The sequence below is a fragment of the Pleurodeles waltl genome, chromosome 12 (assembly GCF_031143425.1).
Source record: "Pleurodeles waltl isolate 20211129_DDA chromosome 12, aPleWal1.hap1.20221129, whole genome shotgun sequence".
NCBI classification, from domain to species: Eukaryota; Metazoa; Chordata; class Amphibia; order Caudata; family Salamandridae; genus Pleurodeles; species Pleurodeles waltl.
In genome coordinates, this window is record NC_090451.1 from 597,111,837 (window position 1) to 597,127,475 (window position 15,639).

The following is a 15,639-nucleotide window of genomic DNA, read 5'->3' on the forward strand; positions in this document are numbered from 1 at the left end:
GCTTATATTTAATGAACATTGTCTGTAGAAGAATCTGTTGCAGTCTTAAATTTAGTGTTAAACTTTTAATGGATTATTTACAGTTTGGTGGCTGTGGACTATTCACCAAAAGTGTTTGATCTTCTAATCATTCTAGTTTACACTGCAAATAAGGTGGACGAGGCATCTTCCAATGTTTGGCAGATGTCCTGCTTCTGCAGAACTGTAAATGACACCCATAATCCATGAAATATCAGTGGTAGACTTCATGAGACTCCAGTCTTTCAGAGACAACTAACACCATTTCTGGTGGACATACATGATGCGTTCCTCTGCAGAGAAATTGTCTCTGGATACCCGTGGCCTGCCTATGACCATTAATGTTTAGTGTGCTGATCGAAGTTGCTGTTCTCATGTTCTGCTATTTAGTAAATACCCAGCAGTTGAAAATGAGAGGTCCCAACACGTACTATGGACTTGTATTGAGATATCTTAAAAGCTCTGCTGTACCTCAGAGTCAGACTCCAAGTTCTTCTTTCCTTCATCTACTCCAGATCTTTGAAGAGACACCTCTAGGTTTGTGTTACATCTACATGAGGTAATGCCCTTGATACAGAAAATGGTGATATAATAAAAACAACTGTGTGTTGAATTAATACGCCATGGATATCTTGTACTTTGGTCTTAATTTTCAGGTATATCAGTCAATTTGTTATGTGCAGAGGATTTTGGATACACTACATAGATTTAGCTTGGCTGCAAGGATATGCCTACCAGTCATATGGAGCAATGAAAATAGATAGGTGACCTCTCCCTCACATGACAGGTGGGAAAGTCAGTTCTGTGAAAGACTCAGAAGGTGGTTGCCATTTGTTCTGTCATAGAGACAGTCACATAGCAGGGATGTGGGGATCTGAGCAAACTTTGGTCCAGTCTGACCACAGAGATGAGGTGTTGGGCTCCACATTACTGAGTCACCAACCAGGTGATCTACAAATTGTACCTTTAGCCACTGGTTGTAACTCTATGTCTATCTTTTAGCTGCCTCTTTCAAACTTTATTCACAGCAGAAAGGGATAGAGGATCCTGATGAATGTCCATAACCTCACTTGAGAGTGCCTGTTGGGCAGAAACGTGTCGACCTCTCTGCATGGGTTGATTTAATCCCTGCTTCTTTATCATCTACCTTTAGGGATACGCTAAAGTTTCTGCTTTCCACCAAAAGGTAGTTTTAATCCATACCTCTTCCCTTCTGCAGTGCGACCCCCTCATATAACACTCACCGGTGTTACTTAGACATCACCCAACCTGCTTTTAAAAAGACCTGATGAGCTCCACTGTCTAGGGGTAGTAGCTCACACCAGGATCCCCATACTGGTTCCATGAGGGACCCAGTGATTAAGCATGACATCCAAGGTTGGGTAAGGGCTTTTCATCCTGCAACAGCATGGCGGTCACTCGATCTTGACTAGCTACCTAGTGTTTCTGTTGATTAATGAGCTGTGAGCAAGGAGTATCTGGTGTGGGTTTCTAATAGTGGAAAATATATGTCCTTGTGCATCTACCGCCTCTGTCCCACTATAGGGATGTGATGAAATGGAGAACTACAACAGAGCAGGGGATTTGATCTTTAGTAACAGAGGCAGTGTCTGATAAATTATTTGAGGCCTTATGCTGATAGACCTCAATGTGTGCAAGTGCCAATGGTGAGAATGTAGCATTTCTGCGCAATTGCTGAAAATCCCTGAAACCCCTTGCCAGTGCAATATCTTTTTTTCACCTATTTGGAGGTTCTACAAAAGGAATGTACGTTTCTGGCTGCTGTACAGAAGCTTACTGTCGTAACAGCCCTGATGATATATAATTCAGACTATAGGTGTATTCTGTACTTTGACATGTGGCTTCTGTAAATCTAGCAGCACCAGGGCTGCCTAAGACCATGTCATGCCCGCTGCCAGTAGCAGAGAGCAGGAATCCGATACCCCCTTTATTGAAACCATTTAACCTCCTGATTATAGTTTGTCTTATCCTGTTCATAGCCCTTCGTGTTAATCTTAAGGCGGGCAGCTCTATTACCCAAATTTCCTCTCTGCCAAATTACACCTATCTTCTTTGCTTTTTAAGTTCTTCTAAAAGCAGTTGCTTCACTGTGTCTCAGTTCAGTACAACCAAAATTGGAGGAAAGGCTTTCTGCTTTCTGGTGCCAAAGATGTGGAATTCTAAAGGCCTGATTACGAGCAGTTACTATTCTTAGAAATAATAAACCTTACGTTCCTTTAAATACAAGGGGGGTCATTCTGACCCTGGCGGTAATTACCGCCATGGCGGAGGTCGGCGGTAGCACCGCCAACAGGCTGGCGGTGCACCGCTGGGCATTCTGACCGCGGCGGTTCAGCCGCGGCCAGAAACAGAAAGTCGGTGGTGTACCGCCAACTTCCCGCTGCCCTTGAGAATCCTCCATGGCGGCGGAGCGCGCTCCGCCGCCATGGGGATTCTGACACCCCCTACCGCCATCCTGTTCCTGGCGGGTCTCCCTCCAGGAACAGGATGGCGGTAGGGGGTGCCGCGGGGCCCCTGGGGGCCCCTGCAGTGCCCATGCCAAAGGCATGGGCACTGCAGGGGCCCCCATAAGAGGGCCCCACGAAGAATTTCAGTGTCTGCTTTGCAGACACTGAAATTCGCGACGGGTGCAACTGCACCCATCGCACCTTCCCACTCCGCCGGCTCCATTCTGAGCCGGCGTCCTCGTGGGAAGGGTGTTTCCCGCTGGGCTGGCGGGCGGACTTTCGGCGGTTGCCCGCCAGCCCAGTGCGAAACCCAGAATGACCGCCGCGGTCTTTTGACCGCGGTACGGTCTTCTGGCGGTTCCCGCTTGGCGGGCGGCTACCGCCGCCCGCCAAGCTTAGAATCACCCCCAAGGTCTGTTCCCCTCATTCAGCCTTGACAAGTGTCAAGCATCTCGTGTTAGACTACACATTATAGTACCTGATCGTGCAATGCTGATTCCAGCGCCAACAGGAGCCAGATCATTGCCTGAGTTTTATTATGATCAGCCAGGCATTGGTGAGGAATGGGAGGTCTCTCAGGACCCTCTTGAGAATGAGTTGGAGCAAATGTACTGGTATGAGGAGTTAGGAGAAGCCAGTGGACTAGACACCTCTCCAGATACTGGCATGCTCTCATCTCCTACTGTGGCTATTGAGGAGAAAGCATCATATGCTATGGTGGTGCGTAGGGCAGCTGAGGTCTTGGACCTAGATATCTACTGTGTCAGTTAGGACTAATCTGCCTACTGAGGTGCTTTAGCCAGGGGTTTCCACATTGGAACTGATGTTTCCCTTTAATGAATCCCTCGCCGATGTCCTCCTGGGGACGTGGTCCAAACCCAGCACAGGGGCTCCTGTAAATAGGACAATTGGCTGCCGCCATCCCCCGGCTCCAAGTGATCCTGGCTTCCTCACACAACACCCCTTCCCGGAGAGCTTGGTGGTCCAAGCCTTCACTTCCCATGGCGACTTCCCTTCCACTCTCCCAGAGAGGGAATCCATGAGGCTGGACCAACTTGGGAAGAAAATGTTTTTTTCCTCCAGCCTGGCATTGAGGTCAGTAAACACCTCATGCCTTTTGGGCCATTTCTCTCATACTTGAAGGGATATGGTGGCACAGGTGCTGCCTCAGGTCCCGGAGGTCGTGCGGAACACTCTCTCACAAGTTCTAATAGGCACAGCATCAGGGGAATCTCACCGGCACGGTTCAGATCTCTTAGGGAACTGCAAAAGATCTGAGATGGTGGTTAGTGAAGTGCGACTGGGTGAGAGGCAGACTCCTCTCTCTTCCCCAACCAGATCTCACAGTAGTGACAGATGCGTCACTTCTGGGATGGGAAGGCCATCTGGGAGAGGTGGAGATCAGAGGCCTCTGGTCTTTGGCGGAATCTGGGCTCCATATCAACTTAATGGAGCTCCGGGCAATCAGACTGGCATTGAAAGCATTTCTTCCTGTTGTTAAAGGGAAGATGTTGCAGGTGTTCATGGACAACACTACCGCAATGTGGTACTGCAACAAGCAAGGCGGTGTGGGGACATGTACCCTTTGTCAAGAGGTCCTCCATCTCTGGCCATGGCTGGAACAGCAGGGCATAACCCTGCTGGTTCAACATCTGGCAGGTTAACTGAACTCCAGGGCAGACAGATTTAGCCATTGATGCCTAGCGGATCACTAGTTGTGTCTCCATCTGGAGGTGGCACAAGGGCTCCTTCAGCAGTGGGGAGATCCTTGGTTAGATCTGTTTGCCTCCGCAGAGAATGCGCAATGTCAGTAGTATTGCACGTTGGAGTTTCCAATGTGGCACTCGCTCGGCACCGGTTTTCATCGCAAGTGGAGTTCAGGTCTCCTGTACACATTTCTGCCTATACTATTTCTTCCCAGAGTTCTCAAGAGACCAAGAACAACTGGGCCCAAGTAATCCTGGTGGCCCCAGGCTGGGCACGGAGAGTCTGGTATCCTGAGCTCCTGAAAATAAGCATCGATCCTCAGATCAGCCTGCCCCTTCGGGAAGAACTTCTGTTGCAGCAGCAGGGAAAGGTTCTCCACTGAACCTGTCAACTCTGCGCCTTTCCGTGTGGAGACTGAGCGGCGACAGTTGACAGCTTTCAACCTTCCTCCCGTCTGTCTGTAAAGTTATTCTGGCAGTCAGGCGTCCCTCCACTAAGACGGTATACGCCTGTTGTTGGAAATGCTTTGTATATTATTGTACAGAACGATCTATTGATCCTCTTTCTCCTTCTTTCTCTGACAACCTTGCCCTGCAGGGTTCTGCTTTGGGCACGCTCAAAGGCCATCTTTCCGCCCTATTGGCGTTCCTACAGCTGCCTGATCAGCCTTCATTATTCAAGTCTCCTATTATACAAAGATTTCTCACAGGGCTTGTTCATATGTTTCCCCCTACACCCTTTGTTATGCCTCAGTGGGACTTAAATCTAGTTCTCATGTTTCTCGTGTGCTCCCTTTGAGCCATTACATAACTGTCCCCTCCAGCTGCTTACCATCAAGACAACCTTTTTTGTGGCAATAACATCTGCCAGGAGGCTGAGTGAGATGCAGGCTCTCTCATCCAGGCCGCCTTACTTCACCATGTTCCCAGACAAGGTGGTACTCGGAACTCGTGCCTCTTTCCTCCGCAAGATGGTGACCCCAATTCACCTGGGTCAAAACATCACCCTGCCCACCTTTCTTGCTCCACCGCATCCTCAAAGGAAGAGGAGGGACTCCATCGACTGGACCCAAAAAGAGCATTGTCGTTCTACCTTGACCGCACAAAAGAGTTCCAGGTGGATGACCAACTCTTTGTGGGGTATGTGGGAGTGCAGAAATGAACCATTTTGTAGCAGGTCATTCTCTGCATTAAGATCTGCTATGCCCTGGCCGAGAGGTAGCCTCCTGAAGGCTTGAGGGCTCATTCCACCAGGGGAAGGCTGATACCACTGCGCTAGCACAAGGTGTTCCAGTTGTGGATATCTGTCAGGCAGCAACGTGGACACCATTGCACACGTTTGCAAGACATTGCTGCCTGGACAATCAGGTCCGTAGAGATAAACACTTTGCCTGTTCAGTCCTGCAGGACTTTTTAGTGTGAAAAAGATCTGTCTGCGGCCCACCGCCAGGAGTTTATGGATTGGGTATCTATTCTAAGGTAAGGAATCTGCAGCTAGAAGTCTCTATCAGATGAACAAGTTACTTACCCCATATAACGCTTCATCTGGTAGAGGCTTTATCTACCTGCAGATTCCTTACACCCACTCATGCCTCCCCCCTCTGTGGACACATCAAATAGGGTCATGGATTGTCCCTTTCAGGGCCCTAGTTTTTGCACAGACAAACTGTTGGTTCTTTCTATGGCTCTGCGCTGCTGGGAGCAAGATAAGAACCACATCCTTATGGAAGCTTGCTTATAATTACTGGAACACTTTTGGAATGTTTTGGCTATTGCAATCTGCCCTAATCACTCGCTAGCAGCAGATCCTTTGATAGGGCCCCTCCCCCCATCCTCATATCACATGCCACAGAAGATCTCCTCGAATAAAGACATGTTATCTGCCGCAAAAACACCTAAGGGTGGTGGTTCCTTGGAAACCACAGATGAGGCACCGCTCGAGGGTGGCCGATCCCATCTTGAGTTATATTTACCTGCGACAAATGGGGACATCCAATACCTCCTTCAGGAAATGAAGAAAGGCATTTTGGCCACAAATGCAAGCTTTACTAAAGCGCTAACAGAGCTCAAACAATCAGTGAGGGGACTTAACTCCTGCACAGATCTGGTGGAGGGTACAGTGGCACAATAGGACCTGGTTGAGAGGGTGTCAGCGCTAGAAGCCCCACAACGACTCATGGGTGATGCTCTGGAATACTATGAGAACCACTCCTGCCGCAATAATATAAAAATCAGAGGCGTGAGTGCTACCATTTCCAATGCCAATCTGGAAAACTACATTCAGCCATTGCTCTGTCACATCCTCTAGGACTCTGATGGTAAGGATCTCACCTTCAACTGCATCCATCTCATCTTCCCCTATCACTGACGGAACCATCTTGCACCTGGCGTACACACCAGAGTCCACTTCCACCAGATCAAGCAAAACATCCTGAGAGCAGCTCAGAAATTGGACTACATCATCTCCAGAGGCGACACCCTCACACCCTTATAAGATGTATAGTTCAAGACCTTGGCCATACGTGGCAACTTCAGGGAGGTGATGTCCCATCTACGTGAAAAGAAAATCCTGTACCTTTAGGGTCTGTCATCTCTAGGAACCAATAAAAATCAGCTTAACAAGTTTTCCCTGTTGAAAGAAGAAGTGATCAAACTAATAGGAATCACTAAGTCGGGAGCCAAGCCCCCCAAAAACTCTCCATGAAATAGCATATACTGTATCAGGTCCTCTTACTAACCTTCTGAACAGTATTTGTCTCAAGAGTCAATTTCACAAGGTCTTGAAAAATACATCAATCCATCCATTATTAAAGAAACCTTCTTTTGACCCTCATGAGACTAAAATTACCACCCTTTCTCATGCCTACCCATGCGTGCTAATATACTTATATGACACTTTAATTCTGATCTGCCCAGCTTCCTAGACAGTGCACTTCTAGACGCGGCACAGTTTATGCTTAGAAAAAAATCACAGCATGAAGTCTGCCCTAATAGCTGCCACCGAAGAAATTAGATCAATAGTTGACAGTGGAAGAAGGGCTGTGGTTATCCTGTTTGAGTTATCTGCAGCCTTTGGCACTGTAAGTCATGTAGTGCTAATTGAATGCCTAGCTACCATTGGCATGTGTGGACCAGCGCTTAAACTGTTTTTTGGCCTTTCTTTTTGGCAGAGAACAGTCCGTATCCATGGTAGAGTTTATATTTCACATCCCTTCTCTCTACCCTGTGGCGTCCTGCAGGGGTCATCTTTGAGACCCACTCTTTTTAATGTTTATGCGGCTCCCTGGCCAGACTGATTCGCTCTTTTGGATTCCCTATGATTGCTTATGTGATTGATATGCAAATAGTTGTGTCAGTCTCTACAGATATTGCCACCACCGCCAAACGCTTCAACAACTGCACGATTGAGGTTGCTAGTTGTATGAGTAAAATTGTCTTAAAATCTATTCTGAAAAAAGTCGAGGTCCTTTTGTTTGGAAGAAAGACAGACTAGGGTAGGGGTTTTTCGCTACCAGGACATGTAAAACTGAAAAGTACATGTCCAACCTTTTATTACACAGCACTCTGCCATATGGGCATTACAGGGCCTGCCTTAGGGTTAACATTTATGTAGTAAAAGGGGAGTTTAAGGCTTGACAAGGAGCGTTTAAGGCTAAGTTGACATGGCAATTTAAAACTGCATTCAGGCTGCAGTGGCAAGCCTTGGACATGTTTTAAAGTGCTTAAGTGGGTGGCACAATAAATGCTGCAGCTCCACCGGTAGCTTTTAATTGACAGGCCTTGAGTATACAATATTGCATTCTATAAGGGATGTATAAGTAAATTAAATATGCCAATTGGGTCTATGCCAATGAAACCATGTTTAGAGGAGCGAGCACAAGAACTTTAGCACCAGCTAAAGTCCTAAGGCCAACAAAAACACATTTAGCAGAAAATGTGGGGGGTAAAGGCAAAAAGTGTGGGGGTAACCACGCAGAGGGGGCCAGGTCCTGCAGAAATACTATAAGAAGGGGGCCAAGGCCGACAGACTGCTGGTGTACAAATTGAAACAGAAACAAGAAAACATAGATCTACCAACAGGGACAATGCGGGGCAACCCACCCAGACCAACATCCTGAACCTTTTCAAGACCTATTATGTATCACTATACCAGATGATTTTATGTTTTTCTTTGTTGGCCTTTTCCTTTATCTTGTTTTGCAACCACCCGGAGGAAACACCCGCCCCTTTTTCCTCTTTGTAAAATCCAATGAATAAATGTTTAAATGTTATCCGCAGGCGTTCAGATGTAGGATTAGTGATACTAAGGGGGTTATTACAACTTTGGAGGAGGTGTTAATCCGTCCCAAAAGTGACGGTAAAGTGACGGATATACCACCAGCTGTATTACGAGTCCATTATATCCTATGGAACTCGTAATACGGCTGGTGGTATATCCGTCACTTTACCGTCACTTTTGGGACAGATTAACACTTCCTCCAAAGATGTAATAACCCCCTTACAGTCAAATTTGCTTTGTCAGCCAACATCATTTGTATGCTGTGAGTAAGAAGCCCATGCTTTTCAAGAGAAAAACAAAACCACAAGTCTCGGAATGCCGAAAGCTGTTGTTAAAAAGTCAGGACATTCTGGTGTCACATATATTATGGGATCATTAATAAACTGGCTTTACTACTGTCCCAAAAAATAAATTGACTTTGCACTACATTTCATACAAATCAAAATGTGTTGCTAGCTTAATGGGGAACAGGATCATTAAGTGACTCGTAGAACAAATCCATCCCTCTATGCATTAATTTTCCTCTGTCCGGGAGTCTATTTCAGAGAGATTTCCTGTAATTCCTATTTCTTCACTGAGATCTGGTGTGACGGCATTCTGTTTGAGTTGTAATATTGTTTTATGTTGTTGTACCTACTTATGGTAGGGTAGTTTAGGTATTTTGAACCCATGGTGGCTAGAGCAGTCTTTCATGAGAAGGTCGCACGTTAAAATATTGGCAGGGCATGATCAGACCGTCGTGCTAAAGGTTAACAGTTTCCAAACGGTACCACTGTAAAATGCATGGCCCGGCCTGGAGCTCTAATTGAAGGCCATAATACAGCTTGAGAATTATAGTTTTAGTTCGTTTAATTTATGCTAATATTGTTCTTCATTAAAATGGTCTTAACCATAATAAAATTATGTTTACAATCCCTACACGTTAAAAGAATAAAACTGAACAAAACAATTAGCCGTAGTTGAAGCTCTGTGTGTGTCAGTGCGTGTAGGTGTGTAGCAGTGTGGGTGTGCATGTGTGGTGGTTGTTGATGAAGTGACAAGCCCATGACTTAGCAAGCAAGCTGGAGTATTTCATGGGCCTCTGTCTTAAGGCGCCTTCTAAGGCACTGTGCTGAACAAAGTGGGTAGTCTCTGATGGTTATTTTATTTCATGGGTGTTAAACGCTTTATTCTAGTATATTCAGGTATAAAGTGTGACTCAAGTGTCACACATACATTAAAATGTCACATATGTGCGCACTGAAAACAGGAACGTGACACACATAGGCAAACTGAAGACGTGTCCGCTTTGCTTGTTAATCTGCTGACATTTAATGAAGGGCACGATGTACATTTCACCTGACAATTACCGGGTGTAATAAACAACGGACAACGTTTAATTGCGATCCCTGCAATCCTAAGGGTGGATCACTGGAAATCAGGCCCTTAGCCTTCTTTTCTCCTAACATAAGAACGCAATATTTCTCGCAGCATTCAGAGCAGTGTATTGCTACATTTTCGCATAATGTGCTCAAACAGCCTACTTCGGTAGTAAATAAAGACCAAATGGAGGCCCGCAAGCTTGAATGGCTCCCCTAATCGACATCTGTCCAATGATCAGAATAGCCAGTGGAGCAAAGTGATATGGAGTTTTAGCTTTTCTTGCATACTATACCTGATAACATGTATAAATGATCATGATTTAGCTACACAACGTTCGCCTTTGCATAATTATAATGGCAACTCTGTCTCCTCTTCCAGCGACCCTCGGCACATGACGGGTACACTCTTTTTATCGCTAATGACAGAGGCCATTTAGTGTGTGAATCAGTGAAGTCGAAGGTAAGTTCTATCCCAGTTTCGTCTAGAGAGTATATTTTTATAATTGCAAAAGCTTGTCATTTACGGGCTGTGACAAAATTCTGAACTCTACAGAACATTTGACAATCTTCCTACTATTGAATGTTATTACCTATGCTGGCACCCAAGTCACAGAAAGGCGTATAGCGGCCGGCCTACCATCAAACATCGTTCGCTTAACTAGTTGCCTTCTCAAAACACAAAATAAGCGAAACTCCACGCACTCACAAATGTCCTGCTCAAATCTATTTTATGTATTTATTTGCGTTTTAATAAGATGTCACCTATTACTAGACCATCGAAGCTCTACAACACATTCATGGGTTTTTGGTGAAGGGACTAGATCAAGGAGTCTTCCTATTGATTTGTGGTCTACACATATTGGCATTCATTACAACCTGAGCATTAAGGGCCATATGTACGAACATATTTTCCCATAGACACAGAATGGGAAAAACTGCTTGCTACATCTGGCCCTAAATTATTAAATTGGAAACTACACATGGTAAACAGGGTGAAGCCCTAATGTGTTTTTACTCCTCTCTATGCCTTCCCTTCTTCCTAATACCAGGGGTAGCAAGGGCAGTTCCAGGAGTAACAAACAAGTATAATGGAGTGGCAGTGGCTACCTCTAATTGGCTCCATCGTGTTGTCTAGGTTGTCCAAATTACATGTTTAAGTTTGCCTGTTCTACTCGCCCATTTCACCTGGAGTTTTGTAATTTGGTCTCAACCAAATCTTGAACATATAGCACTGTTTTAAGTGCAGCATCTCACATTTGAGATATTGGGTTGTAATAAAAGGTATTTGTGAAGGTGCTCCATCATAACCAAGATGAATATTTTTTTTAAAGCCTAAAGTTCTGGTTGAACTGTTCCCATTGGAATAGGGTCAAGGCTGATTTGCATGTGGCTGGGTCTAAACAGAGGTGGCCTAGTGTGCAAAGAAACAATGGATTGAGATGCGGCCAGTGGCTGAGATTAATTCAAGCATTCTGACCATCAATTGTTTTGTATACTTCAGTGTGTCGCCCAAAGTGGGGCAGGTATGGGCAGATGTGGGTCTTGTGCACACTGTGCCAATGAAACAAAGCTATACCTGGCAGATGAGCCCCAATTAGTGTGAAATTGGTCCTGGGATGCTTGTGTTCCAGTTCAGTGAGGACTGGTTTGCATATGGCTGAGTCCAAACTAAGGTGGCATGGTGTGTAAAGTAACAGTGGGATGCGGCCCAGACTAATTAACAGTGGCCAAGATTAATTCAAGCATTCCTTCAATCATTTTATTTGTATACTTAAGTATGTCCTAAGTGGGATGGGTATGCCCAGATATGGGTCCTGTGCACACTGTACCACTGGAACCAAACTATACCTGCCTGATGAGCCCTAATAAGGGCAAAACCGGTCCATGGTTGCTTCTGTACCACCTCAGGAAGGGCCAGGCCTGGCAGTTCGGGTTGGGGTGTTCTCATTGGAGCAGGATCAAGACTAATTTTCATATGGCTGGGTCCAAACTGAGGTGGCATGGTGTGCAAAGGAACAATGGGTTAGGATGTGGCCTGAATATTTACCTGTCACTGAGATTAATTCAGCCTTTCCATCCATCACTTTTTGTATACATCAGTGTGTCACCCTAAGTGGGACAGGTATGCCCAGATGTGAGCCCTGTGCTACTGGAACCAAGCCTGTCTGATGAGACCCAATCAAGGAGATACCATTTCTGAGTTGCTTGTGTTCCGTTTCAGGGAGCACCTGCTCTGGCAGTATGAGCTAGACTGTTCCCAGTGGAGCAGGATCAAGACTGATTTCCTTATGTCTGGGTCCAAAATGAGGTGGCATGATGTGTAAAGGAATGATGGATTGGGATGCAGCCCCAAGCAGTTACCAGCGCATGAAAATAATTCAAGCATTCCATCCAACACTTTGTTGTTTATTTCAGTGTGTGCCCTAATTGGAATGGATATGTCCACATGTGGATCTAGTGAACACTGTGCCAAAGGAGTCGAGCTGTACCTGACAGATGAGCTCTAATCAGGGCCAAACCAACCCTGGGTTGTTTGTGTTGTGTTTCAGTGAAAACCTGACCTGGCAGTTCAGCCTTCACTGTTCCTGTTGGAGGAGGGACAATACTGATTTGCAAATGTCTAGGTCCAAACCGAGGTGGCATTGTATGCAAAGGAATGATGTATTGGGATGCAGCCTGAGTAATTACCAGTAGCTGAAAATAATTCACACATTCCAACCATCACTTCTTTTGTTTACTTCAGTGTGTTTCCCTAAATGGGATGGACGTGCCCAGATCTGAGCCCCATGCATACTGTGCCACTGGAATAAGCTATACCTGGCTGATGAGCCCTAATCAGGGTGAAACCTATCCTGAGTTGTTTGTGTTCGTTTCAGGGAGAACCTGGCCTGACAGTTCGGGCATGAAAGCTCCCATTAGAATAGGATCAAGTTTGATTTGCAGATGGCTGGGTCTAAATTGAGGTGGCATGGAGTTCAAAGGAACAAAGGATTGGGATGCGCCCAAGCAATTGGAAGTGGCTGAGATTAATTCAAGCATTCTATCCATCACTTTTTTGTATAGTTCAGTAATATTGCCACAGTCACTTTTCTCTGATTCAATAAACCTCATGTAATAGCCTAAGGTACTGCAGCCTGCTACTGCAAGGACTTGTGTCTGGATCGATCGACTTTTTGCAACAACTTAAGTTAAGTAACTGCTGTCGACATTAGTAAAGTGCTGAAAGCAGTATTCCAAGGACATACGTGTGTTCTAGAAAAAAAGTGACACCTATTGCCTTTGCCAGTGCTTGTTATGTGATGTGCAGTCAACAAGATCATATCCCAGGTAATTTGTGTTCCATTATATATAAATCACAGGAAGGAGCTTGAGGGTTGAATGACCAGTAGTGAGATTTACACCAGAGTCACTAAAGACCTAAATGGATCAAAAAAGATATATGAGAGAGAAATGGTGCCCGAGTAGGAGCATTTTCCAAGAGCCCCGCTGCAAGCATCTAAACTTAGAGTGGATCAGGCCATCCCAGTGACATTATCGGGTCAGATTGATCAGCGTACCCTCCTTGGCATGCAGTCCGGAGTCTGAGGTGTCCCCTAACCAGACAATGGCAACAATGCAGTGGCTGGAGTGGGGCCTATCGGGGGGCTGAACGAAGGTCTGAAAAGCCTTGAAAGGGAACCACCATTCATCACGCCTTGCTGGGAGAGAAGGAAGTGCAGCGACTGGCTATCTGGAGGCGACTCTGGGGAGCTGTGCAAGCCTTGGGGAACCTGACTAGCATTTGTTAAGGCAAGTGTTGTGCATGTCTGCTGCTGGAGAGTGTGCATAGGGACTCCGTAACTGCTGTGAGAACCAAAGGTGGTGTCCCGCCCCCGAGTTGTTAAGAGTTATATGTGGGTGGCCTGTCTGTTCTGGACTGGGCCCCTCCTCGACGACGGGAGTCTGTTTCGTGGAACCTGTAGCTGGATGCCGCCTTGCACACAGATTGTACATTCAGACTCTCCAGCCTTTGCCACTTGCTGCTATCAAGGCCCTTCCCCCAGTGGGGGATTTGGATTTGTTCGGGAAGGCCCTTTGTGCACAGTGCCATGTGAATGACTTCTGTGGGCTGCAAGGCCGGGTGCTCCTTGACTTCGGATCACCGGAGAGGGGTCTGTTGGATGGCAGTGAGGGTCCTGCATCTAGCTGGGCTGCTTGCCTCGGTAATGGTAGAAGTGCTAATACATCCCCAGCGCTTCGGACTGTACTCCCCTTGGCAACACAAAGGTCTACCCCACTCGGCAATGACCTCCCAGAGCAACGCTAAAAAAGAGGGCACCCTTAAGGAACTGTTCTCCAAGACGCCGGTGAAAAAGATAGACCCGCCCAAAGACAAATCCGTTGTCCTGGGTACCACTGAGGAAGCAGAGGAGCTGATAGGAGTTGCCGATCCGATAGCACAGTTCTTTCTGGAGCAACTTTTTGGTGTCCTCAGGGAGGATTTTGCAACCCTTAAGCAAGAAATAGTCTTGAAGTAAAAGAACTCAAAAGGGACATTGGTGACTTATGCCAACGAGTAGCTTCACTTGAACAAACTCACAGCCTTGTGAAGAGGAACTGGATAATCACCGTCGCAAACTACTTGCTTTACAGGATGAGAATTTGGAATTGCATTATCACCTGGAAGATTTGAAAAAACGGTCTTGACACTCCAACATCCATATTAAGAGAGTCCCTCTGCAGGTGATACTGAGGAGTTTGGAAGAATTTGCTGTCCTTCTTTTCTGCCATGTGGCCCCAGGACTTAAGCACCAAGACATTGTCCTCGATCGATCGAATTCACAGAGCTGGCCATCCCGCCTGCTCCCCTGGCCAGGTGCAGGACATTCTTACATGTCTGCATCATTATAGACAAAAAGAGGCCACTCTGTCTGCAGGTTGTATCAGGGCCTCTCATCTGTGACATTGCAGTGCCACTGGGCTCTCTGGCCTCTGGCAGACTTCCTCCGCGAGAAGGGGATCTGATAAAGATGGGTACACCCTTTTCACCTCCAATTTGCATGGAATAACAAGATGCAGAGCATTCGCACGTTGGAGGAGACCAGATCGCTGACAGATATGCTGTCCTTCTCAGAGGACTCCAAGTCTCAGCTGTCAACAAGGGATATGGCTCTGCCTGCAGCAGAACTGCGCTGCCCAGCTCACCCAAGGAAAGGGAAACTTTGCAAGTCCTCGGAGACTCAGAGTTGCAAGGAGAGAGCTGCCTTGATCCGCTGCTTGCAGCGCCACAACAGTATATCGGAGGCAGATGATGATCACTGAAGTACTAGGTTTTTACAGTTATATTAGACAGTTCACATGCAACATGAGCACTTCATTGTACAGACGTTTCACCCTCCCTTATGGATGGCCCTGGAGGGTGGATTTCCCACTGTAAATGACAATCTGAACAGCGGAGCTCTTCTCTCTTATCTCAGTCCAACTACCTAAACCTCTCAAGTTTGAATGTATGCGTTCACAGGTGGGAAACCACATTGTTTTTCTGTTTCTCGTTTACCCCCTCTTCTCTCCCTATGATGACTTTTCTATGTTTATACTCTTCATAGACATCATCTGTTGGCTACTTAATCAAGGCCCGTTGTCTCTGCACAGGCTTAGATGGCTTGTATTAGTTACTCCCTAACACCAAGATACTGGTCAACATAATTAATCTTAATGTTAGAGGCCTTAATGCCCCTGTGAAATAGTTGGCCCTCCTCTCCCTTCTTAGAGAGGCCAAATGTGACATTTGCCTCATACAAGAAACTCAATTGCTCAGGGCTGACTGG

General features: G+C 46.3%; 1 protein-coding gene and 1 long non-coding RNA gene across 3 annotated transcripts in view; one reads left to right on the top strand and one right to left on the bottom strand.

Moving 5' to 3' along the window:
• LOC138268290 (uncharacterized) overlaps positions 1-15,639 on the bottom strand; it is a 77,340-nt gene that overhangs the window by 50,144 nt on the left and 11,557 nt on the right. The window lies entirely within an intron of this gene.
• CFAP126 (cilia and flagella associated protein 126) overlaps positions 1-15,639 on the top strand; it is a 90,544-nt gene that overhangs the window by 21,376 nt on the left and 53,529 nt on the right. For both annotated transcript variants that reach the window (XM_069217798.1, XM_069217799.1), the window contains exon 3: positions 10,212-10,292. In XM_069217798.1, coding sequence (XP_069073899.1) covers positions 10,212-10,292 — 81 coding nt within the window. The remainder of the gene's footprint in view (positions 1-10,211; positions 10,293-15,639) is intronic.